General features: G+C 43.1%; 1 protein-coding gene across 10 annotated transcripts in view; it reads right to left on the bottom strand.

The window, feature by feature from the left end:
• Positions 1-551: 551 nt before the first annotated feature.
• The window catches only part of TSPAN4 (tetraspanin 4), a 443,427-nt gene continuing 416,466 nt past the window's right edge, over positions 552-27,512 (bottom strand). For all 10 annotated transcript variants that reach the window (XM_080405636.1, XM_080405637.1, XM_080405640.1 and 7 more), the window contains 4 exons: positions 22,209-22,310; positions 13,660-13,791; positions 11,817-11,900; positions 552-9,086 (listed from right to left, as the gene is read on the bottom strand). In XM_080405636.1, coding sequence (XP_080261762.1) covers positions 9,018-9,086; positions 11,817-11,900; positions 13,660-13,791; positions 22,209-22,310 — 387 coding nt within the window. In that variant the 3' untranslated portion in view covers positions 552-9,017. The remainder of the gene's footprint in view (positions 9,087-11,816; positions 11,901-13,659; positions 13,792-22,208; positions 22,311-27,512) is intronic.

Genomic DNA, 27,512 nt, shown 5'->3' with positions numbered 1-27,512 from the left:
TTCAGTTCTGGGAGTGCCTCTCTAAAAGAACACTGTGTCTGCTGTGAACGAGCTGACCGTGTATTTCACGGGATACTGCTCTGGTTTTGTACCTTACAGTGGGAACAAGGGTCTGCTCCGGTGCCAAGTGCTGTCTGCCCAGGCCTCTTGGCTGTTTCCAACCTTCTCCCATATTTTTCATCTATGTTTTTCCTACCCATCATAGTTTCCCTTTTATTTCCGCACCTTTCCTGGTGCAGAAGTCTTGATAAACTGGATTCCTGTGTCTTCCATAGCAAAGACTGTTTGCATTGGAATGTTCTAGTTCTGAGAAGAACATATATATGTAGATTTTTGAATGTACATCAACTCTTGTTTCCATCAGGAACAAGAGTGTGATTTTGTAGGAGGCTTGTAATTTGCTAGTTTTTAATGTGATAATTCTTCTTTTAAACCCGCAAGCACTTATTTCAAAGGACTTTTTGATAATGAGGGTAACCACCTGCGATGCACAGTTAGGACTAAGAAGGTGTTTAATAGGGAAGAACTTTAATGCACGGACTTCACAGGAAGGAGATTTAAAACTTCAATTTTTATTAGCACCAAATATCAAGCAAGTTCCATGACAACAAGCTGTACTTCCAAGCTGGTGAGTTATTTTGTTCAGGGAAAGTGAGTTGGTAATTAAATGACACATCAATTCAGCCTATGTACTCCCTTGTGTTTGCATTTGCAAATCCGTAATTCCTTCGGTTGCGCACAGGTCTCGGTTCACCGTTTCTGTTCTTCCCCCCAAAAGTAAGAGTATTTTCACCATGAGGTTCTCTGGCATCTCTGTTCTCAAGAAGTGTAACTTAGCTGCTCACCAGGGGAATTGCTAAAGCACCTCTGCCTTCTAGGGGGAAATATTCCTGTTTCTTTTTCTAACATACTTGTGTCTCCAGTTCCTGCAGCTGAGCTCCCAGCATGAAGAATTTTCCACAATAGCTTCACGTGTAGCTCCATGCTTTCTCTACTGAAGTAATGCCAACATGACTTTCAAATGACATTAGTACAGGTGGGGAGGGAGGAGGGCTGCGTGGTGCCCTGAGGATTATAAAGAAGCTTTTAGTGACTTTGACTGTCACGAGTGATCTGGTAGAGGCTCACAGAGTGAGAGGAGGGCTTCCAAGAAAGCACTTGAAGCAGCACCAGAAGTGCTCTTTTCCTGGAATACTTGCAAATGCTTCATCTTAATTGAGTTTGTAAACGGCTTTAAGTCCCTTGGGGGGAGGATTACATTCCTTGAGAAATGAGAGCCTGAAAATGAGAGAACTGAGAATTGTCCCCTTTTTTAAAAAAATTTTGTGGAAGTTATCTTGGACAGTTGGCTTGCCACTGTACAGAATGTGGGGATGCACGTGCTGCTCCCATCACCTCCGCAGCGTGTGGATGCATGTCAGCATTTCAAAAGAACAGTAGTGGCAACATTTCTAGGCTAAGGCATTTTTTTAGTTCACTATTCTGGGTGCTTATTAACCAAGCTTGAGATACAATATCAGAATCAGTTAATTGCATCTGTGGATGATACAATAACATTGAATAAGTTTCCCAGGTAAATTGGGTTAAAAGAAAAAGAAGGAAAAAAATAATCCCTGCGGCATGAGTCTTTCTGGAGAATGCCAAACAACTAGAGCATTCTGCTCGAGAACAGTGCTCAGCCGGCCATCTGCAGGCGTGCGCCGGGGAGAGGGGGGCACTGAGAGCAGGTCACCCGTGGTCACCAGCTGTGGACACCAGCCTGCCAGGAGTCACCTGGGTGCAGTACTTGTCTCTGCTGTGTAGGGACTACGGTCTCTGAACTCAGTGTCAAACCTGAACTTCGTAAAGCCTCGTAAGAGGTCTGTCCTTGGGCACTTAAAGACAGAAAATGCAAATAACTGAATCCCCTCGGCGTTTGGCAGGCCCTGCGCGCGGGGGGGCAGGTTTAGGTGGTACGGTAGGGGTGGAAGGGCTGCAGCAGTGATGGGCTCAAGCTTTACAGCTGAGGATGGGTGTTTGTGAGGGAGGGGGATGACGAGGGGCATCTGAATAGATTTTCACAAACCAGTTCCTGAAATATCTTTTTTTTTACTATAGTAATTTTTAGTATTTTCAGGATAAATGCTTTACACCTGAAACTCTTGTCACTGTCCATATAGAAAAATAAGCACACAAGCAATGCACATTACAGTAGTTTTTTATGCTGGAATTTGTTTTATATAGACTTAATTATATATGGTTATATATTTTGTTGGCTGTGGTTTGAATTCTGTAATATTCTGTAATAGGAGTGCCATGGGAATGTAAGGGGATGTTTAGTGGGTAGGGATCCCATCCTCTCACGTGATTTCTCTCACAAGAACTGGTTAGTCTCTTAAGCAATTCTGTAGTAACAAAATGTTCCGCCTAAACAATTTCTGCATAAAAGATACCGAGGAGTTGTTTGAGAAACTAGTTTAACTGGTCAGCCATTTCTCCATTAAAAACCCAAGCATTGCAAGGTGACTTAGGGGCTTCTGTGTAGCTGTCTAATGCACTGATGTAGATTTGGTTGTGAGTGCTTCCTGGCTGTTGCAGGAGGGAGTGTAAACTAAGCTGTTCTTAGGTCAATAACCCCCACAATTTCTAATGAACACACTGATGTACAGTATTTCTATGGGGAAGCAGTTTTACTGGGGGGAGGAGGGCTGGGGAGAAGCAAGACCTAGGGTAAAATCACCCATGTGGGCAACTGATGGGATTTCAAAACAAAGAAGCCTTTCAAATTGCACTTGCTAGGTGAGCCAATAATGATAGATTTTTTTTTTTTCTTCCTCTGTGGTTTTTTTTTTTGGATGTACGGGAAAGTAAGAAACACTGGGCGCTGTATTTTGCACTTCTGATGTGTCAAGGCAAAACTTTGGATGAAGTTTCATAGGCTACCCTTAAGTCTTTTTGAAAATTATCACCGTGCAGCCAAGACGGTACTTTGTATTACATGGCTAGTACAATCAGCTAAGCCTGGTACTCCCAGGTTGCGCTAAGTACACTTGAGAAAAATAGCAGGATGTCAGATGGAGTACTAGGTTAGTTGTTGATTAAAACAGAAACACCGCTGCCTCTGCCAACATGCAGTTCAAAAAACAAAGACAACTGAACTAGGATAGCTGCGGGGGATGGGGGGGCAGGAAGGTACACGGGGCTTAGTTTTTTGAAACAATGGGATCCGGAAAATCAATAGCATACTCTTATTACCCAGCTTCAAGCTTCAGTGGAATGACAAATTAGGCTGTAAAGGTAATACAGTTGCTCTGTGCCCGTATATTTCTGTAAGAATCATTAAGTTAGCATTCCTGAAATATAGAATCAATGGTGAATAAATGAAATTGAAAGGCAAGATGTTACAATTTATATAAGAAGGGCTCTTTTAAATGTGTACAGCATGATGAAATTGTGATATTCACTACTACAACGTGAGACCGAAGCGGAAAGTTTCACAAAGTTAGAAAGGTATTGCAGATAGATGTGGTTAACGAGACCATCTAGTGGTACAGTTAATGGGATGAAGAAAATTCAGGTAATATAAACATGCCTACTGAACTGAGGGAGTTGTAAGAAACTTCCACCAAAGGTTTGGGTTATCCTTTCTGAGGTTTTCTGCAACAACCTCTAAAACCTCTGGGTCTCCACGTTCCGCCTGCGTCTGCCCTTCCACTTTCAATGGTATGTGCCTGTGGTGACATTCTGAACGCACCCAGTTCAGAGGCAATTTCATTTGCGAAGCTGTTGGACCCAAAGGGTGCAATAAATTCTATCGGAAAAGGCAGTGTTAGACACTTCAGACAAGACACCTGGCTAACCAGAGCTTTTTCTGCCCTGATATAGTGGGAGTTGCTAATTGTTCCATCTGATGTTCCACACAATCTGATGTTAATTTTCTAAGTTTTTTCTATGTAGTTTCTGAATCTAAGCAACTACCTCAGAAAAAGAGAAGTCCTTTTGTTTGAAAATTATCAGTAACAGACAAATTCTAAACAGAAAATAATTGATTTCAGGTCTCGGTATTTTATTACGCTGTAAACATGATATCCCAGTATTTTCTGAATTGTTATTAATTTATCACATAATTTCAGGTTGCTCTTAAGAAGAAACAGAAAGCGGTGTAAATTTACCTGGGAATGGGTGAGCCACTTTAATATTACTAAAAAAATCTATTAAGGAAGGATAGGTCAAATCAAAGATAGGTAATGAGAAATGACAAAAAAATATGCTCTGTATTTCTTTTAATTGCATACACTCTGTGTGTGTGCAATGTATATACTCACTTTATAGCTTGTGTAGTTGATTATAAAGAATACAAAAGACATTCTGTTGTAAACTTTAAAGACTATTTAATAACTTTTAAAAAATAAAATGTATATTTTAAATTCTGTTCTTTATATGAATGCACAAAAATGTATCATTGTAGTTGCAGCAACAAAATCCAAAGAATGGCGGAGACCTGCCCACTGGGGTGAGGTACCGGTGACAGCCTAGGAGAATTCACAACGGAATCCAAACAAAACTTCCCAGGGCGAGTCCTGACTTGTTTCCGTACTGTGAATTGTCTAACTCAGTATCTATGAGGATCATTCACACTTAGCAAGAATCCTTGCAGATGAAGTTAATAAAGAGTCTGATTTTAAAATAAATGCCACCATCAGCTGCTGGTTTCTGTTGCTTACCTGGGGTGCCACATCTATAGCACAACAATGGAGCTAAGGTAAGGGAATGGCTTTGAGTGTCTGTGCTGCCAGCCTCCTGCCCTACCTGTGAAGGGGGCAGAGGCAGCTGGGAGCCACAGGCACTGGAAGATGTGACCAGTTCTTAATTATCTTGGGAGACGTGAGGGGTTTGGGTGGATTCACATAGCAGCCATATTGCTGATGCAAGATAAAATATTTTTACAGCTTCTGTGCGGTTCCTTCCTCTCTATATTATAAACCATATAATGCTGCATTCAAATGGTAATTATTAAGTGGAAGAATAAACCTTTACAAGCTTATATTATTTGAGGGGGAGGAACAAAGAAGTATTCATAGAACAGAAAATGGGGTGAATTTCAGTGATTGTGCACTAGAAGATGTAGCGCTAAATAATTCTGTTGCGCAAGCAGTAAGATTTGGCTGCTACTGAAAGTTACAGTACAGAAAAATCAACCATATTCTATTAAATATATATATGTGTGTGTGTATACATATAATTGTGAAGATGAAAAGCCACGCTGAATCGACAAGGTGAATCCTGATGTTGCTGAATTCAGTAGGTCCAGCCATGCACCCTATGCCTTCACATCTGGTTTTTAAGCAGAAAGAGCAATGAGTATAAATGAGGAGTGCTCTCCTTCAATGTCTTTGTTGCCTTTGGTTCTGTCTTAATGTAACTGTATCAAGTCCTCCTTCATGTGTAAAAAAAGAAGTGAAAGTAATATAAAAGACTTTAGTAAAAGTGACAAAACGCTAATGGAAGCAATTGGAATGACTTCTGTGTTGCTCTGCATACATATGATATAAGCAGCCTTCTAAACGGGTATTGTGTACTACAGGGTATTTAGTTATAATCACCCAGTTCAACATGTATGCATGATATGGAGCTATCTTTTTTTGTTTTTTTAAAAAAGTATTGCTGTTACATATCACAAAATATTCTGACTTCGTCAGCAAAGAAAGGATGCAACACTTTTTAAAAGAAAATGTAAGTCTGAGGCTTGTTACATGCAGTGTGTTCCGAGGTTTGAAATTGGATTGGTAAATGCTTTAAGCACCATAACATCAGTTTGGCCTGAAGAGAATTAATAACATCAAATATAGAAAATAGTCCAGTTCAAATTATAAACAAGTTGTAGTGCCATCTCAGTTGGCAGTGTAAGGGTACTTTTCTTCTAAAAAAAGAATCAGCAGCAATTTGTGGGTGAGTGGGTTTTTTCGTATTTTTTCTGTGTTTTTTTTTTTTTTCCCAGCAGTTAGTGCTGTTTGTTTCTGTTGCAGTGACTGGGATTTTCAAGTGAGTATTGCTTATGCTCCCTATAGATATGTGTTTTTGAAAACCAAGGTGGTTTATCTTGTTAATTTAGGTTAAAAAAAACCTAAAAAGTTTAGGTTTCCACCTAAACTGTGGAAAGTGATTAGAGGGAACCACAACGTGTGACTTGTTTTCAGTGTCTCTTTCTTATTTTGTTTCTTCTGTAGGTTTAGCTGAAGTGTAGGAGTCTCCTCTGAGAGCTCAGCACGTACTATTGGGAGACTCGCAGGCTGAGGGTTTGTGATCTCTCCCCTCCTTCCACCAGCATCAGGCAAATTGATGAGTTTCCCTCTGCGGGAGCTCTGCTGCACAACAGTTTGCTCTTATCAACTGAGCCATCATCAGCCTGCTGTCTCTGTGTTAATTTTTAATGGTAGGGATCACTACAAATAGACTTGTCTACCTTTTATCTTTCTTAAAAATCAATGTTTTATTAATGTATTCATCACTGTTATGCTGCTTTTCAGTGTTGGAAACTCTAAGCTGTCAGAAGGAGCACCTATGTGTACAAACTATAAACCAGGGCAAGAACTAGCGGAACATCTATCCTGGAGTCACGTTTATGCAGGTAAAAAAGAAACAGAGTGGAGAGCTGAAGAGCAGGACTGTTGACCGGTCAGCCTGGGCTCAGGAAGGAGGAGTGAGCACTGAGGCTGTGTGGCTGTAACACCAAGAGTAAGTCTCTTGTTTGGGGTTTACAGAGCACCTGTGTGTGGGCCACTCAGTTTAACCTTTGTTTTGAGGTCTGTTAGCATTTGTCAGGGCTCACTAGTAAGGCAGGAAAATCCTCTAGTGGTAGTGAGGTTGCCGTGGCAGTGGGTGGGAAGCCACATAAAATGCTCACAGGTAACGCAGCACCTTCACCTGGGCCTGCACAGCTGCGTGCCCCGAGCTGCAGCGTTTGGCGCATAGAGGTGGGGGGAAGGTTTTGTAAGATGCTCGCTCTTTCACACGCCGGCCTGTCCTAAGCACTTCCTCACAAAACATGGAGTAGTTTGGGCCTGAGGGTGAGAAGACTGCAGGAAATCAGCAAAGAGGGGGAACCCCCCCAAACCTAAGCAGCGAGAATAGTATTTGTCAGTGTAGCAGGGCCAGAGAAGGGTAACTCACGGTGTAACCTACGGTGTGAAGGAGCTTGTCCTAGAGGCTGGGGGGGGGGGGGGGGGGGGGGGGGGCACGTCCAGCCTTACCGCTGGGAATCACCTTTAAATCAAAGTGAGCAGGAGCAGGATGGCACTTAGCAGGGCCTGCTGCTGTAAGCGCTACGGGCGGAGGGGAACTCCAGGCCAGCCTGGCACAGCAGGAATAGCTGCACAGAGCTTTCTGGAAAACAGGGCCGTGGGGTGTCCCTCTGCTCCGCTGCTGGTGGCCAAGGGCCCCGAAGGCTGGGGGAGCGGGCCCGCTGCACTGCTGTGCCCGTTCCATGGGGTGCTCCAGCTTCTCCCTGTCACACGGGCGCTCCTGGGGCCACTCGCTGGTGGGGAACTGCTTGTTTAACACTGGGAAACGTGGTTCTTGACCTCAGGGCTCGAAGGTGTGCACCAAAGGACACTATGTATGCTGCTGCAGTTACCAGGGCGTGGGGAAATAAGACAACTGGCGCCTGTTCCCTGGCTGAGGAACGTATTTTTGCAGAAAGTGTGGGGCATGTTCCAGCCAAAGGCCAGACAGAGGGAGATGGGTCTGAAAAACAGAAATGAGAAGTGACTCCGGTTCTAAGAGAGACTGATGTGTCTTGGCTGTTGTAAGTGTGCAGCTGGGGGGAAAAAAAAAAAGCTAAGCATAAAAACATCTGAAGTCTTAATAACTCTCAGAAAAATGAGCAATGTGCAAAAGATTTTTTTCCTCAGCAAGGCAAACTGTATCATACCTGCAGATGATGATATCCCAAAGTAAATTAATGAAATGGTGACATTGAGGGAAGGAACAGCTGACAGCTTTGTACAGATCTTCAAGTGTGGAAATGAATGATATTTTTTGGCAGACTAACTTGAAACGGGCATGATAAAAAATAAAGTCATAGTAGAATGACAGAGAGAGCCCACTCACAAGTTGTTTACTGAAATGAAGATACAGCTGAAAGTAATTACTTGTTTCCCAGAGGTACAAGTGATGGTGCCTCCTACAAGAAATAATATTCGGTTACTTCAGTTGGAATGTAAAATGGGATAGAAAGGTTCCCTCTTTCTGAGGTCAGATGCTGGGTATTTTCACCTCCTTTCAGAACAGTATGTGTAGACGAATGTAATATATATTACATATACAGTCAACCATCTATATGCCACTGGCGATTAATAAGTGAGACAATGTCCAATATTGTTTTCCCTTAACAGCCAGATCTCACTGTACAGATTCTGATTAAAAGCCTGACTTTGCAACGCGTAAGATTAAAAATACTTCTTTGAAAGAACATATTTCTGAAGATCTTCTTCTGGCTACAAAATCATTGTGAGACACACTTGGAGGCAGGGCTGCTTGATCTTGACATTTTAGCTGTGTGCAAACTGTCGTGAAATTACAATTGCATTCAGTGCTAGCTACTCTGTACCTTCTTTCCACGCTGAAGAATTACTCATTGCGTGTGCCCTCTCTTCCAGACCGTGAAGCGTGGGAAGGCAGCCTGGCCGGTTTCGCAGAGGTTGCCTCAGTGCGAGCTTTTCCTAACATCGGTTTGCAGGTTAGCCCCTCGTACGCAGCCCCCTTTGCCTTGCCCCAGGCCATGGAAGAGGAACCGTTGCTCTTTGGAGGGTTTCTTCTGTGTGAAGACAAGGCTGCTTCTTACCTGTGCCAGTTCAAGTACTGACTTTTTCTTTTCTTCCTCCTTCAGTGAAGTGGGGTGATTCACAAAATCTTCAGAAAGATAGCATTATACACAGTTTATAGTACAAAGGGGGAAAAAAAAAAGGTCAGATGAATGAGCATGAAGGAGATTTCTCCTGTGTCCTTTGGAGGAGGAGCAGAAAGATTGGGAATGGTATCTATGCACAGTAGGTGTCTGCCTTGACTACCTGACAATACATGGTCATTGCAAAGGTGAGTCCGAGAATCTAAGAGGAAAAAACAAACAAACAGACAAATGTTTTTCAGCAAGTTAAAAAAAATAAAATCGCCCCTATTTATTGAATCTAAAAAAAAAAAAAAAAAAAAAAGAGGGAAAAGCATGCTTACTTTAAAAAAAAAAAACCAACCGTGTTTTGTTCACACACAGGAAGACACATCACATGCTGCTTTTCCTGCTGGTTCATGTCCTCGTTCTGTTCCTAGTTTGCGTCTGCCTTTTGTCCTTATCTGTATTGCTGTTTTACAGAGTGAACAATGAGAGCACGGGAGAGTTGATTTCTCCACGAAAAGCTGCCACCAGATACGGGGAAGAGGTATAGTGAAAAAAAATGTTTGGCTGTCTTTTGCTTGAAAATGTTTCAAGCAGGTTCATCCCTGACCCGGAGAAGGTGGTGGGGTACGGTACGGTGCTGTTCCAGGTCTGTGTGTGCACAGGTCCCTGTGGGGGAATCACTGGAGACTGTCCATGCATTAATCATAACCATCAATGCCTCATCAACAATGCATGTGTCTGTCTACCCAGCCTATTAAAGAGGAGCAGCAGGAAGGCGGTGGTGGTTCTCCCAGCCCAACTACTGACCTGCTGTGCCACCTCTGATTACTTCATTAGAAAAGGGGATGAGGAAGAAAGTCTTATTTTCCTTCCAGTTGAAGTACTCGTATGAATGTACTAAATGGTTTTTACTATTCCTTTGCAACACCACACTGTAAAAATTGTCATGGAAAAAAAAGATTTGCCAGGGAGCAATTTTTTTGCATGAATTCTATTTTAAGCACTTAATTTGACCAATTCAAATTTAGTCTTTACATAACTAAGTAGTTCCTATTAATGAATATTTTGAAAAACTACGTAACTCACATACTACTTTATTTATAAAGAAAAAATAAGTGGTTATAAAGCTGTTATCTTCTTCCTTTCCCATTCCTCCACAGTGAAATAAGATTGTTATGCTTTGGTGTGCTGTTTTACAGTGAGCACGTGCCTTTTTGGAAGTATCCCCTGACTGCTGCCTTCTGCTTCCCAGCAAAGGAACACCTTCAGGGACAGCTGCGTAATAAAATTTTGTGACTGAATTTATTTTATAATTTCAAGCATGCATGACTGAAGATTTGCCTGCCACATGTGCTTTGTGTCCTTCAAGTGGTGTCACTGTATGGTTCTAACTATAAGATCGTTAACATGAAAAACAAAAGCTATCACGTGCTTAGGGCCAGAACAACATGGTAACAGCAACAACAGGGGGAGTCCCATTCGTTTCAGGTGACAGTGCCTCAAAACTTTTGTCAATTAGATTCAATCATGTAGCACAGCTAGAAATCTTTTGTGTTCTGAGGTGTTTTCTTTGCATTTTGCAGCATTTACTAGGAATATTAATCAGCATTTTTTAATTCTGAAGTGTTTTCTCCCATACAAACTAGTTAATGTGTTAAATACCCTAAATATAATCAAGATCTATGAGAGAGAGCCTGACAGAGGCTGCTGGGGTTTAATGTGTCTTTTAAAGACTCCCTAAATACTAAATAGTAGGTGCTCAAAAGCTGTTTTTAAAAATATGGTAATATATTAAAAACAGTCTTACATTGTCTCTCTGCAATGTGATCTTCCTGAGTTTATCTTTTCTCCTAAGTATATCTGCTTACTATACTGGAGAACAAAACCCCAAACTCCACTGAATTTGGGCCTGGGAGGAGTCAGGCATTTGCATTAATAAGTTGCAGCCAGTACGTGACATGTGACATGTGAGGAAGACACGTGCTGCCATTCTGCCTAATCTGACAACAATCCTCAGTGGGAATATGAGCGGAATTCTGATCCCAGGCTCTCTCTTGCTGCTGCTAGTGGTATAACTACACAATTAAACCCCCACCATTTGGAGTTAGATGGTATTAGCTTAGCAATGCCATCCTTTCTGCATATATGTTGAGTGTGAGAGAGGTGGAGCTTGAAACTAAAGCTCTATCTTTGCTACATTTGGGAATGGGACTTTGGGCCATAAATGGAGGGGCTGCCACAGCCGGAGCTCCAGCACAGCCTTCACTTGCCCATCCTCAGCCTAAAGTTTGTGCCATGGGGGCTACACTACGGCCGTAACCAGGGCATGCTGGATTAAAGACACGGGTAGGTAAGAATGAGGGACAAGGCACTACACCGATGACTGATTCTTGTCTGCCAGTCTTCCCTAATTGCCCTGTGGTTAGTAGAAGAGGAGCATGGTTTTATTGGCAAGATTGAGTAATGGTAACAACATCCTAACTTGTAACTTACACTAGGACTGAGGGTGGAGTTGAAAACTTAAGCTACCGTTAGGCTGTCTCGAAGTTAGATATTTAGCCGAGGCAGATGATCCTCTCTGGAGAGCTACTGGACAACTACAGGTACCCTAAGAGGCAGCTCACCCTGACGAAGGCTTCTGTCTTTGGAGGACGGGGACTACCTCTCCACTGAGTCTAGTCTAAGCCTTAGAGAAACCACCTGGTAAAGTGCCTGCTCCTCGCGGTCCCAGAATGCAGCAAACCAGAGATGTGTGCAGTGTTCCCAGTTCTGCACCTTTGCATGGTATTTTAACTAAAACGTAAATGCGTTAAATCTTGTAGAGTTTTACTCTAACATCACGCAGAACTTGCAATTATACTCAGCCCAAGCCTGTTTTAGTATCTCAATCTATGGTTACTTACTTAGGTTTAATTAAAATTTGAAAATTGATATTAAACAGTACCTGCACCATCGCTGTGCACAATCCAAAGATTCCCACTGCTAGTAGGTTTTCTTGGAGCCATATTTTCACCGTTTCATAGCAAGGCTGGAAAAAAAACCCAGAATATTGCATTAGCCATAAACACACAGCGACTGCCCTGGGAACATACAGCCAGAAAGGAACCTGCTCAGACAGAGCTGCTAGGCAGCCTGGATTATCATTTCAGCCTTGGAGCAGCTACTGTGTGTTCCAGGGCTGACACCTGGACATGGAGTACTAATTCTAAGGACACACAGAATGCTGCATGAGCACTGCTCCATATAAACCACTGACTGAAAATAAACAAGCAGTGCCTTTGGGTCCTCTTTGCTCTCTAGAAAAACAACCAGAAGCAGTTATAACTTCAGAATGAGCCTTTCATTTATCTCCACATTTCAGGAAAACAAATATTTCTTATAGTGTATATTTATGTATATCACCCCCACCCCCCCCAAATTCCAGCGAGAGTTGCTCAGTAGCCGCTCCTGCTGCATGTGGGTCCGTTCTGTACTATTTTCCATCATTTCAAACCGCAGTATGGGCGCTCCTCCATTGCTTTCTTCCTGTTCTAAATTCTGCAGTAGCAGTAACCTCATGTTACTGGCCCCGTTTTGGGGAGTGTGGAATTGGCCCAAGCAAAACCTTCGTTTAAATAATGTGTAAATAATAAAAAATGTCTGTAAGACAACCTTATGCAAAAGTTGTGCCCTCTGTCTTGTAAATGTACACGGCCAAGAATCACAGCAGCCTTCAGGTAGCGGCTTTTGCATATGTATAAAGGAAGAACTATCAGTGCCCACTTGGTGTTAACCTGCACTGATCTTCCTGGTACCCTAAATAAAACAGAAGAACTTCTCTTCATTCCTTAAATTCAAAATTTGACTTGGAGCTACTTGAGAGGTGGAAGGGAGCCATGTTTGGCTGGAACTCGGCCTCTGCCAGTGCCCGTCCATGTGTATGAAATCTCGCTAGGAAGTGGCCAAGGAAGCTTTACTCATTGTCTTCAGAAACCGCTAGAACCAGCAAAACTTCCTTATATAATGCCACTTCATCAGATGGCCTTACTCCACACCCCTCCTGGGTAATTGCTCTACCTGTAATTAACACAAAGAATTGCTGAGCTAACTTCACAGAAGAATTTAGGCTCTGACTATCTCTTCTGGAAAGATCTTGCTGAGGACATTGTAGGGAAATTATCCCTTGGAGTTTTGATTACAGGCAAGGGCACAAACTCACTGCACAAAAATAAACGCTGCTGGCCGTGCAGCGGAACACGTCCCGCTCTCCTCACACGTCCCCATGTTCCTCGTACATCCCGCGCCCCTCGCATGTCCCACGCCCCTCTGGCGCAGCGGGAGCCCCTGGCCGGAGCAGAGCGCCCCAGGCTCACCTCGTCCTCCTGCCTCAGCACCGCTGGGCCATGGTAAGCTGTGGCTGCTGCTCCAGGGGCTGTGCTAGGCCTGTGGACAAGCCCTTTGCCTTTATCTCCACCTGCCTCCAACAGGTGAGACATTAAAAAGGACAATGCTGTCATTTCCTAGCTCAAGCTGGCTAGGCGGCTCCAGGCCAGCACTGGGAGGTGCTTGTCTGCACTGTGAAACGACAGCTTGGAACCTACTGAAAGGAAAGCCTTCAGCTCATAAAATTAATTAAATTGGTGGGTTTGGAACTCAAAAGGCACAGCTCACCGTGAGCCTTCTGAAATCACCTGATGATTAAAGATGAGCAAGGATACAACATACCCTGTCACCTGCATAGCCCTGCGATCACCCAGCTGCCTGCCCCTCGGTGGGGTCACGGGACAGCTGCTGCTGGGGATACTCACCGCTTTCCACCAGGTCCCTGGGGAATGGAGGCCACAGTTCTCACTGAACTCTAAGCAGCAGGAGTCCGGCACCCGGGTTGTATTGTACACTTCAAACCAATCAGTGTAGTTGGAGACTCCACAGCATCTGAACTGGAAAAATAAAACCCGAGACGACACCATAAGTACGATCTGTCGCTGGCTCCCGGAAGCTACACATTCAGTGCGGCAGAGGTTTGAAATTTTAAAGAAATACAGTGTTTCCTCAGCTTTACCCAAATAGCCCTTTCCCCCCCACCCCCCACTCTTTTATTATACTCAAATATGGTCTTGGATGTAGGTGATGTTGACACAAGAAGCCAAGGCTCTGATTTGCAGGGGCAGGACACTGCAGGAGCTGAAACAGGACAACGCCAGCCAAGTACCGAGGTTAGGAGTGATGTGACTGAGCAGGATTATAACAATCATTTGCAGCTTGTTGTCAGGAAAAAAAGATTCTTTAAGATACAGATACAGCACCCAAGAGATGAAGATACTGGGATCTCTACGGCACGGTACTTCTGAAATCATGATTAAAGTTAATGAGGCAAATTTCTCTCTAAGCTGTTAATTACTGATCACCTTTGAAAGTCTTTGTCAGTCAGTGAAAGATGTATTTCTTCCTCTTCTGTCTTTGGTGCAGTTCCTTAATGTCATCATCTGATGTTGCTAAATAGTGGTGCTTTGAGCGTCTGCACACGATGACACCGTGTACAATACGTTAGCGCTAAATCAGAAGGGATGGAAGGTTTAGGAAATGTGCGTAACACTCGAGGGAATGGCTCTGTGACCATCTTCCCCCCCTAGGAACTGGTATATTCCTGTGATATAAAATAAGCTAAGACTCTTTAGCATATAGATGTATACATCATCTGTCACTCTTGTGCTAACTCAAAAGCAGGACTTTGTCAGTATTTAAACACTTTAGCACTAATGAGTAAAACAAGACAACACTGGGCTGCAGAACCATTCCCTGCTATTGGCAGCACTTCACACTTTCTCAAGGCTGTGCCAGCCACCTACTTAGCCCCAGAATGACTTGCCAAGATTTTATTTTTTAAATGTGATTGTATAGAAGCCTGTACAGTATTTTTCACATCTCTATAGAGAACATTCCTCTTGTTTGTGATAGACTCGTAATCACGCAGACATCTGCATCACCAGGACCAAGGACCTAATTCAGAGCCTGATGTTAACATTGGCCTAAGGGAGAATATTCCCTATTTATATATGTTTCGAGATACAGATATATCTATATCTATTAGTTGCAGAGTCTATGGGCAGAGGGCTGAGTGTTCTGGTCTGGCTGCACACACAGGATCTGCCATTCGAGACCAACAGAGGGCAGGGGTGTTGCGCATTGCCTTACGCATCATAGGATGCTTCAAGCACTCCACAATAGAGATGTTTTCGTGCTCACAGCGCTGGTTTTCTTCTGCCAAGCAAAAGTCAGAAATCTTTCCCAGACTAACATCTATCCCCGCAAGGTTCTGCTCGGAATTCTGATTTGGTCTGTGGCAGGAATCAATCCTTGGCTCGCAACAGTTTGATTTGTGAGCTTACAGGCTTAATTTTCTACAAACTGCCTTGAAAGTAAAAAAAGTTTGTGACTTTCTTTTTTTCTTCTATTTTCTTGCACACAAGACAGGAGCTCCGTGCGTAGCAGGTCCCAAAGGCAGATAGCAGCGGCATGGAACACATGGCATGCATTTGAGGAAAGCTGGTTTATCTGGAAATCTAGCAAGAAGGTCTTGCAGGCTGTCATCATTAGAGTCAGGAGGCAGCTCTTTGATAGACAGTGAGAAGTGACAGCTTGTAAATAGCAAGCCCTGAAAATGTGGCTCATCTGTGATGTAGGGTGTGCAGCAGTAAGGGATGAGACGTATGAGTGATGTTCTGGCCAAACACAAGTGACACAAGTTTGAAATAGGGACTAGACCTGTCCTCCCCATAATCCTGCATGGCTGAGGGTGTCAAAGCCTAACAGACTAAGGAGATGAAGTACAGGGTTTGTAGCTAAGAGCTCACTAAGAGCTTGGGGACAGCTGCTCCTGTGGAGCCTGTGAAGCAGAACGGGGCTAGGCCAGGATCTAGGGTTGGGGCTCCAAGGAGTAAAACTTCCTGGTAAGCCAGAAGGGGGATGCAGGATCACAAAGGTGAGCTGCAGCTGGACACACACTGCCTGCCCACGCAGATCCTCTGTGTATTGTACAAGAAAGAGCAAAGGATTTAATATTGATACTTGCTGACCACTGCTGGCAGACAAAGCAGTCCCAGCCACGGGAGAAATGGCTAAGAAAAGATCAAGGATAAAAAAGAATGAAAGTAGCATGAGGATCAGTTCTCTTGGGAACAGAAGAAATTTGTCTGGAACTCTAACTGGACGAGACCTCATGTCTTTGGAAGACAAAGAAAGGATGCTCGATGGAATTAAGCAGCAGATGATGCACAATCCTAACGGAGAGCAGATGACAAACACAGAGGAGTGCTAACACCACAGAGACCAGAGCAAGTGAGTGAGCAGTGTCCCATGGAAACCAAGTCTGGTGAATAGCATCTCTCAGGAAGCAGAGACACTGCCCCATGGCAGTAGGTCAAAGAGGCAAGAACAAGGAAACAAGCAGCAGTGGGACCGAATGGCTCACCAGTATAGATTCAGCAAAGGGGTCCAGCTAGAAGCCAAAAAGATAAACTGAGAGGTCAGTAACTTCAGAGACTTCATTATGGACGCCCAAGTAGGGAGGAGGGAATGCAGGAGTGGTTTGTGGATCATGTGGCAAGCAACTGGTTTATCCTGTGTGCATGAAGCTGAACGGTAAGTAGCCAAATCGTTGAGGGAGATGAGGACTATTAGAAGAAAGGGGAACATTGAGGACAAGAGCCAAACAAGAGGGTTTTTTAGAGTTCTCTTAGATTTGAGAGCAATGGTCTCTTTTTGAAATGTACAAGGTATCTGAGCAAGGAGAGTGTCACAGTCCTGTGCTTGGAGGGTAGAGAACGCTCAGGTCACATGAAGGATAACTTCTGCCACCAGCAGTTTGTTGCAGCCAGTTATACCAGACTTTGTCTTTCATGTTTTTCCACAAAGACAGATGTTCCACCAATGCCAGAAAGTTACACTGCCTGTCACAAAGCAATTCCACACTCAATTCTTGCTACAACCACATTAATTTTTTGGTTGCATTTACAGTTCTGTCTTGGTCCCTTCACTAGTTAAATGATAAAATTAGAGAAGGTTGCCTAACTGATTAGTCCTGTTCCTAGTTTCAACAGCAAACAATAAACTTTTTTTAGAAATTGGTTTTTAGAAACAATTACAACTAATACTGGGGTACCCAGACACTTTAAAGGGGGGTAATCAGTTAAAAATGTCAGATACTGTCTTGAATAGCAGTAACTTTAAGACACCTTGACTTGGACACCTAAGGTCACTTGATTGTAGAGCTTGCAGCTGTGAAGGAGCACGCATGATTAGATGCAACTGTGCCTGCCCACATGAGCAAATGCAGGTACTTACAGCATAAGGTGACAATCGCGTAGTGGCTCCGGGGACACTTGTACAGTGTTTGGCAGACTTGCTCAAACAAGCAAAACCTTGTCAAATGCCTTGGAGTGTCTAAGCTCCTGCTGCTGAACATTTCCAGGAATACTGACAACGCGCTGCTGTTTGTTTCACGTGGAAGGCTCTGTCTCCCGAGATGTCAAAGCACATTTTTTCCCTCCTTTGTCAGAGAGATATAAATCCCTCCTCCAATGATTACCCATGGGGTCCTGAAGTGGCTCCTTGGTTCCCAAGAGCTCAGGATATGCAGGGGCAGCTCAGTGCAATGACGCAGTGGAAGGTCCTGCTGCTGAAAAGTGCTCACCCTGGCCAGGCGGCACCCGGCGGCACGGAGAGCTCTGTGCTCTGCTCATGGAAAGCAACACTGCTTGCAAATCACTTGATTTATGTGTTAACAAGTAATTGCTGCTCTAGCACAGGGTATCTAGGGCTGGTAATTAATGTTAAACAAAGTTTCTACCTTAGTGCAATAGAGATGTTGAGAAGCTAGATTCTTGTATGTATTTTACAGCAATGCCAGTACTGACAGCTAGGTATGCCTTGTTTTCTTTGTCAAATTCCTGCAACGTCAACCAGGCTGGGGTAGGGTTCATGAAAACAAAAAGACACCCAATCCTTGTTGCAGGCAGCTTTTTGCAATTCCTGGTCTTACAGTTTTGTCAATGTGATGAACAACCAGGGACAGGGTAGGGGTAGGGTGGCTTTTATATGCTATTTTCCTCCATCACTGTAAGAAGTGGTGAATAAGACAGTTTTATTCTAAAATCATGTTTAATAGGCGGTTTGGATTCTTAGCAGTAATCCCAACGTATGGTTTAATCTAACAATCAATGACTGGGCTTGAAGAAGATGGGTCAAATTTTGTTCTCTGTTACAGTGGTCTAAACAGACATGAAAGGCATTACACAGCAGTAAAAGTGAGCGGAATTTGCTCACTTTAGTGAAGCTAACAAGCTTTCTGCATGCCTCTCAAATTACTGCCTGGTTAGTTAAAAGGAGAAGTGTTCAAATATTGATCACAAAGATGCTGGGGATGAAGCAACATTTTAAAAATCAATGCCCATTTCTCATTTCCTAATGATCTCTACCTGTAACTTTAGCCAGTCCTGGTTGGTATGGAGTGTGATGCAGTTCAAGGTAACTTAGATCCTAAACTATTAGAATTTTAGTCATGTTCAAAATCAATTTGTAAGCTTTTGTACTCTTCAGTCATGACACACAAAAGTCACCTGCTTGTGCTTCTGATCCTTTTAAGGTTTGAAACGCTATTGGGAAAGGCTGTGAGGTTGGTTAGCTGACGGTATTAAAAAGAAATCAATAAAGTGTTCTAATTTAAAACAGCTCCCTGACCTAGAGGCTTAATACGCCTGCAAAATGAATCTGGTGCTTCTCCTCTAACAGGCGGTACATGTATGCAGCTCAACCCAGCTCATTTGTCAGAATCTGAACAGATCAGTCATGGACCAAAACTGCAACTTCCTCCGTAAAGACGGGCCTGGTGGACCCTGGTCTTCCCTTGTTCCCACTTACTCGGGAATCGTATGCTTCTGTTAAAAAGAGGAAAACAGTTTCCCAAGGCACAAAGGCTTCAGAGAAGAAAGCTACCCCCAAAAAAGTTTGCTCAGGCCTCTCGCACCTGAATAAGAAATACAGTGGTCACCCCTCCCAAGTCACTGTGTGCACTGGGTATCCACACTCCCAAACAAAACTCTCCCCTGATTTGTGATCGGCCAGTCCCGCAGAAATCAAATGCCATTTAAATGTCATGGAGAAACTTCACCCAACCACCCATCCCCGCCTGCTTTAAGCAAAAGTCTCCATACAGAGCTGTACTTCATGAACTCAGGGCGAGGATGGTCTTTCTTTAAGCCAGTGGTAAGAGAAATTAAGAACGATGCCATAACATAGATCCCTGATGCCTGAGCCTACTGCTATAACCACAGCGCCATCCTGCTCAAGCTCTGAAAAATATTTTTGCAAAGAAATGAGTGCGAATGCAGAGAGATGCACAGAGGACAAGGGAGAGGGACTCATCATGATTTGTTACTGTCATGTTTTTCACATGTCATGCTTTTTCCTGAGGTTGCTGTTTTGCACGCACATACAGACACGGCCTGTAGCTCAGCCACCTGACGCCCACTGGCCCCATGAGAAAAGTCCATGCTGAGACCCTGTCCCCTACCTAGTGGGCTGGCTCTGATGGGAGGGTTGGAGAGCTGTCTCTTAGGAGCCAGAATGCAAACAGCAAGCCTGGGCTGGGACTTGCCTGCCAGAAAGTCCCCTGTATTGGCCTAATCCTCCTACCAGTGATTGCACTCTACTGATTAGGGATGTAAAGGATAACGGTTATTACTGAACAACAACAAAAAAAATACTTGGCATTTACATATTGCTATTCAACTGCCAAGTGCTTTACATAATTAACCATGCTGGGATTGCCTTCGCTGCACCACTGCAATAGTCTATTCCTAAAGAGTTTTGAAAGATAACCTGTGAAAAACGATTATGCAGAGCAGTAAATATGGGTCTGTGAGAGCTCGTTGCTTTTCTCTTCAGTGCCTTGCACAGGGAGCACGGAGGCTTTAACACTATGGTTCCATCAAGACACTGCGTGGTAATTTCATAGCTGCCACGTTAGAAAAGAGAGTGATGTAACATGACTGTACAAGGCTTGTGAGATGGCACTTCCCCATTATCTTCTGGGGACCGAAGCCCTGGCTAACGTTAGTTTCATCTAAAACTTGCAAGATACTCTTTAAACCATAACAGGTTTCAAAGCAAAAAGGAATCATTAAGACAACTGAGCATGATCTGTAGCGCTACACAGACCACAGGCTGTCAGCTCCTGCCTCAAATCCAAGCTTGGCACTGAACAAGACCATTTCTTTTAGGCACCCCACCCCCAACCTGTCCACTTCAGAGAAAAAGAATCCACCATCCTGCTGTACAGCTGCATCCTACCATCAGATATCTGTACCTTAAGTTTTTAGCTCTCGGATCAATCACAGAGCCCTTTTCTTTCAAAACCCTTTCCCCTTCCTGCTCTCTCTTTAAGGACTACAATCACATCGCTATTTCATCTTTTCCTGGTTATAGAAAGTTTTCAAAATTTCTCACCATAATGCAGATTTCCAAAATTCTTATTATTCTTTTACATGTTTTCTGAATCCAATTGAACTTGTGAACATCTTGAAAAATGTGTCTAGGTCAACTAGACATAGTATATATTCTCACACCTATTTTACAGAAAGGGGAGCAGAAACAAAGGGTTTATATCTCCTAAGTCCTCCAAATAATGCTTTTCCCCCACCTTTGCTATATGCTTTTAATAGTTCTTGGGGTGTCACTGAAACCAGATTAATATTTACTGCTAACATCTTAATATTAGCAATTTTTTACTACATTCTTACTAAGCAGAGTTCAGTTAGTGTAAAAGAGTAAAATTTCTAATACTGTGTGATATAAGCAATAATATTAAAATTTTTATCTGTATTTCACGTGACTTACTCTTGGGTAGCACCACAAAATGCATTTCTCTTGTTAGTAACTAATGGTTTCTCGTGTTTGATTATAGTATCTGAGGAGAAAAATACTAAGAGTATTGCGGGATGCTGAAGCCCTTTAAAGGTAACTGAAAGAGCCTTCCACGGGCAGTGGTTGGCATGAAGGACTGGTGGAAAGCTTGTTCGCCCCTTTGCTGGCCCTGAGCTGTTTGTCTTTCACACAAAGTACTGTTGCTGTCAACCTACTGCCCTCAGCAGACAGCTCCTGCGGCCCCAGCGATGCACACGGAGTTTGGCCACCAGTTCTTCGGTTGTTAGTGATACCAAAGTTTTAATTTCTCAGACCTTTTCTTAGCAGCCTGCTGTTCCTGTTACCTTGTATGGTACAGAGGAGTGACTGTGAATCTTGACACTACCAGATGGAAAGATGTTTAGTAAAGGGTAATTAAGCAGGTTTATCATATTGGAATGCAGTAGGTAGCCTACCCATCATCTTGAACAGTCCATATAACCCTGGAAGCATTGGGAGAGTTTATCATCTTGGGCTGATTTAAGACATCAGAGGCAAGACTAAAGCCCTGCCTGTCTGTACCATGCTAGCACTTCTGGAAGAGAATTTGAGAAAGCTGTGTATGGTTTTCTGAGTGAATCCACGGCAGTACAAGTGCTTCTTCCTAAAGCAGAAGAAAAGTTGTTTTCCTCATTCAAGAAGCACAGAAATTCAAATCAGAAAGATCATCCCCCCAAGAGAACCGATTGAACTGATTATGAGAAGGACAGAGCTAATAAAAGTGAACTGTCGGTGACGGTGTTTCCTCAGCAAGCCACACAGGGACAAAAGGAGGAAGTCAGGTGTAGCGTTCACCAGTCCTTGTGAGACAAACACTGTCAGAGCGCTGTCAGAGAAGCAGAAGGGTGCAGCTAGCAGTGGCAACACAGCAAAAGCACATTCCCAGCCCATCTGCGGTGAAGGATGAATTCTGCTGAAAAAATGCATTGACTGTAGGAGGCTGAAACACCATGGCCAGTTTCCATTTTGACTTCACTAGCAGAAACAACAATAGCAATGAAAGGAGGCGGGACAGAAATGAAAATGGATTGAAGTGGTTCTTTGTTATTACGCTATTGCTCTTTCTTCCAATATAAGCTGTCCCTTTGACTTTAAAGAGAAGGTACTGCTTGTTTCCTGACCATCTCCTTCACTCTCCACCCAGCACGGGCCTATATGATATTTAGGCATCAATACAATATAGATTTTTAAAAGAAATAAGCTATCCTGGTCAAAGGGGAAATAAATAAAAATTACCATGTTACAAAAAGCAGAGAGTTTAGCTGCTAATGTGTTGACTGGGTGGGAGGAAGAGATCGGTTTGGGCTCTGAAGGTTTAATTAGGTTCACACCAAAACATGCTGTTACAGAACCCAGAGGGTAAAGAGGAAGGAAAAAAAAAAAAGTTCAGACTTACATCTGTTTGAATGATGCTCCATGCATTAGTTAGGCCAATATTTCCATCTGTCCCATACAAATGAAGCCCTTTCTTCAGATCCCGCTGAGCATACCTGTCAATCTAAAACCAATAACAAAAGACACCAAACTCAAAATGTGCCGAGTACCATATTTCAGAATCAAAGCACACGGAGCAGGGAGATGTTGAACAACAGTCCTGTACTGAAATGAGTAACAAGTTAACCAACATTTCCTAAAGCCTTTCTCCAGCAGAGACAGAAGGCATCTGCATTTTGTAAAGAACATGAGGAGTTCCTGTTCGGAGTTAAATGTTCACGTTTTCCATCACAGACCTCCAGAATATCTTTTCCCTCTCTCACTTAACCACCAAAGTACTATAGAGAGACTGGATTCAGTTTAATCATTTATTTTTTGCAAATGAGGCATATATATTAAAACATTCATCTACACACAGCATTTCCTTTTAGCTTATTATCTTTAATTGTGGCCAAGTACCCCTCAGCATCTTTCATATGCTTCCTGAGAGATCAACAGCGGCATTAACATTGCACTGATGCTCTGAATTGTGTTCATTATATCAGCCAGGGTACCCCTCTTCTTACAACAGAATGTATGTAGCTATATTGAAGCAGAAGGGAATGAGCTATACAAAATTCACGACAGACAGGATTTAAGAATTTATTTACTAAATGGAGCTGCTCTTAAATAAATGCATTTTTGTTAACTTAGTGAGAGCACAACGTTCTGCTTTAGAGGCTTTTGCAATTGAAGGTGGTGCTTGTTGAGAGTCTCTGCTGGTAAGGCAGCCTATTGTGCATCCACTGGTCACCATCAGGTAGTACCCAAAATGACTGCAAGTGCCTCTCTTCCAGCCTAACCATACATACACATTCCTACAGAATCAAGCAAACACAAAAAAGGAAGCAAATAATAAATGGGTATTCATGGTTTAACCTGATTTTTCTGTTGTAAATGAAAAGCACTGAATAGTGCTGCTCAAACTCGCCTGCACGTTCCCCCCTCCCCTGGGTGCCTGTCGGTGTTAGCGGGCTCGTCGACATCAGAGGTATAGCAAGAAGGGTGAGCAGACCTGTCCCATTTCCTTCTCTATCAATCTGATATAAATCTGACTGCAAAATACAGTGCCACTCAGATCTTCCTGCTGCTGCAAGAGTAAAAAAGAAAACCAAAATTCAATTCACAGCTTGCCCCGTCAGGACAGTCTAAGTTAACACATGCTCTTTTCCATATGGGACAACAGACGGACACGGTGTGTTCTCTAGCGACTGCCCCTCTGACACTAGTCATTCCAGTGGTCCTCATTGAGGGGGGTCTCAAATGAAGTAACCAACGCTAATTCTGAGTTAACAGAGGGAACAAATGTATTCTGCTTCTAGCATACACTTTGATTTTCCTTCTGCTTTCCTCAGTCAGAATTGTTTTCACTTGCTCCTGAAAAAAAAGTGGATGCAAAGCATTGTCCACAGTGTAAAAGAGGAATTTTCAACCAACTACATCATAATTATTATGGGGTAAACGTAAAGTTACTTAACACTATGACTCCACAAAAAAACTATGACCTCAAAACTTCATAACGTCCAAGAAGTCTCTGCAATATGTGCAGAGGGTTGTGCTTGGTCTCTACAATTCTTTTGTTTCCTTCCTGAAAGTTTACCACCATCATCAAGCTGAGCCACCAATAAAATAACTTGGGGACAGTACAAGACAGACATACATCATCTCAGCACCTTACCCATCATGCAAGCACTTCTCATGGATGGCTATCGAGAACAGTAGGTGCTGTGCTCCCACTGTGATTACCACGTAAGCTGCTTTTGACTTTACACAGAAATTATACATAGTCACTGGTACCTTAATTAGAAGAGAAAACCAAAGCTGAAAGCTATCATTAAATTTGGAATTACTTGAGAAAATTACAGGCAAAAAATTATAAACTTATAGCTGTGTGGGATTCCTAGAGCTCATTTAAGAATGAGACTGAACTGGGTTTCAGCTCCTCACTTACCCTCAGCTCCCTGTGTCTCAACTAGACCTGCTGCGGTCTCCAGCAGAGCCACCAGTTGGGATGGAAGGGCACGGTTGTGCTGCTGGCCTGAAAGAGGCTTTGAGATTTAGTGAGTGTCCTACAGAGGTAGTGAGGTAAATGAATTGTTGAAAAACCAAATCTTTTTCAGAAAGGGACAGAGGTGAAGAGGAACAGCATAGCCGAAGGCAGGTGGAGACAGAAATCTAGGTAGTAGATCTGTGGCCTCGAAGACAAAAAAAGAAGGGTCTATTTGGAACTGTAATTATCACACCTGAAAAAATCTGCCCTGTAAAGTGAAAGCGCTACGCATCAGCCTACTGTACGTATCACCACTAATATGGAACAAGGGAGATAAGGTCAAATGAAACAGTAATCCTTATCTGAAGGGTAAACACCGTGCTACCAAAAGGATGCAAGATGCAAAGTTTGCATTTCTTCACTCAGATTTTGCTTTGCAAACCAATGCAGTGGCTCAGCATGATAATCCCTTTTACTAGGGCTGCCCTTAGTGCAATCGTCATGTCCTGTTTGAGATCAATAATAACAACATCACCATAATGATAATTTAGTAACTTAAGAGCAACATTTATAAAGTACTTCAAGATAGGGAACAAGGTTTTGTTGGTCCACATGTGCTTTAACGTGGCTCCAAGAGATTGCCTCACCAAGCGTTCCTGCTCGTCCTTTTACCTGGGGAAGACACACTAGCAAGCACCTTGCTGAGGCAACATGAAAGCAAGTCGTCTCTTCCTCATAAAATTAACCACCTTGCCCCGCACAAAGAGAGCAAGTCCTTGACACTGGGAACACAACTGGGAAATGATTTGCCTATTTCAGAAACTGAGCATTACTCAAGGAAATACTATGTGACCAGTTCTCTCACTGCTGTTTCAAAAGGCCTCAACATCAAGTCATGCACACTGTGTGATCCATTATTATTTGTTTTTAGGTTTTTTTCATTTAAATATTTAAATATTTTAAAAAGAAAGTGCCTGTTTGAATCTTGCTTGGAAAAGGCTATAAGCTTTTCAGAATGCCATGCCACATGTGTGTCTCGCTTCCTCACCTCCCTCATCTCTATGCAGCCTGCAACTGTGAGAGAGCCACACACAGCTGTGACACAGGATCTCCGGTCTGCTTTCCTTTTCTATTTCATGTCCACTGCCGTAGGAAGTTACTTGGAAATCTCGCATGGTTTTATAGACACAGAGAGCCTTACATTTATTTGAGTGATTGTAAACGTAGGATTTTACATAGTTCTCCTTTACAAAGTTTCTAACTGATCTTCTGACCAAGTGTGCTGTAAATGCACCAGCGCTATTCTCTGAAAGGCAGCTGAATTTCAATGTCTCTTTTATAGAGCTACTCCTTAAAGCATTCCCACTCTCCGATTTGCTTATGCTAGGGCCAAAGAGGTCTTCACCATCACCTAGAAATACCCTTGTACAGCACAACAGCGTTTGTGGCCTTTTGGCACCAGCAGAAAGGGGAAGCAGGCATTGCCCTTCGGGCTCCTGTCACTGTGTCTACAGCTGAGGTACCAGCATGACGTCCCCCACCATTTGCATCTCCCCTGCTTCCAGCCAGTTACGCAGAGCCATTTTTATTAACATGTTATCTTGCACAAATTAATCAGTCTTGACGCTCAAGCAGCCTTGGAGATGCAGAGATGATATTAAACAAGACCACTGCTCTCATTCAGGCTGTGACGAGTTCAGTGCTATTAAAAGCACACTGACCTCTGCTTGAATAACCTGTATACAAGGTTATAGGATGGATGTTTTTCCCCTAATAGAAGCACTGCTGAAAGCTCTAGACGTATCATTCCCACTGGCTTTGAACAGAGAGGGGCAAGTAAAACTCAACACCTATTTGCGAAGCCTAGCTGGCAAATGTTTCTCCAGGTTATTCTGTTTCCTGCTAACCTCATGCTTGTTTCTTCCTCAAAATATTTTTAGAATAGCAGGAACTTTGCAATATGCCTTTATTTTAATTGTATATTTGATTTAAATGAAAACTCACAAAACACCCCCAGCTGTCTCTTCTGCCTTCAATTTGAGTTTTTCAGAAAATGATCTTTCTGAAAATGAAATGCTGCAGCAGTGATTCATCACGTCTCCTAAAAAACGATCCCACCCAGCATTCACCAATCTGTCAGCTTCTCTTGTTTGTCTCTGTGCTACCAGTCCTCAGCCAGGCAGAAATGTCTATTGTAAAACAGGGACTGCAAGTACCATATTAAATATTCCACAGTTTGAATCTGAACTTCTCCCATACGCAAGCCAGGCCCTTCACAAAGCACAAGTCTATCTGGTGAAGGAGCACAATGGAGCAGAATAAAAACTCTCAGCAGGCAAACTGTTATTCTAATTGAGATTCCTATTTTTAGTCATGTGGAATACCAGAGATTTCCTTCGAAGAAAAAGTTTCTGAAAGGTTAAGCAGTAAGAACCTTCTATCAATCTGGAACTGAAGCAGAGAAAAATTATTTTCCTCCTTGGGATTCACTGGTCAGCAGATGAGAGGTGTAAGCTTCACGGTGGCACCCCATCGATGTCAATTCCTATGACTTCTGACTTCAGACACATGGGAGGCTTGCTCATGCTTATCAGCACCATCAGGTTTCAGTGGTGTTCCTACTGACAGTAAGTTACACTGTCCTGTTGCTTAGAGTGGTTATCTACTACAATCCATGACAGCAAGAGAACCACTCCTTAGCGTGGGACATGCACATCACTAGCACTTTATCTAAGGTAAGATACTGTTCCCACTCCAAGGAACACAAATACTTTCTCACTGATTTCCATTCCATTAGGCCCTAATTTGGCTCTTAAAATCTCTCATTGCACTATTACAAAGACTTTCTAAAACCCCAGTACTCTGAGGCAGACAAGTCATGGGCAGAGAGTTTCAGGTGAGGAAGGAAACGCCGTATTTGAACTAGAGAAGAGAAAGCTACAAGGAATGCAGCCGGACTAGAGAGAAACTGCCACAGAGGTCAGGAAAAGTGGCTGGAAGCAGCTGATGCAGTGAGAATGAATGAATGCAGTGAGTGATGAATGGCCAGGGATATAGCTGAGCCTCATCTACACTACAGCTGTGACACAACATCCCTTAAAAAAATCTTACTTAAGCCTGTGTATAAATTCAGGCCAAATTAAAAAGTGGTTCCTTCTTAAACTGTATTCCCTTGAGACAGCTACTTAAGCTGCAGCAATTTCCACGTAAGATTTGTTTTACTGTCAGCTTTGTCCC

This window comes from Falco punctatus (assembly GCF_963210335.1).
Source record: "Falco punctatus genome assembly, chromosome: 10".
NCBI lineage: Eukaryota > Metazoa > Chordata > Aves > Falconiformes > Falconidae > Falco > Falco punctatus.
Note: the sequence above shows the minus strand (reverse complement) of the source record. Positions and strands in the feature narration are given on the sequence as shown.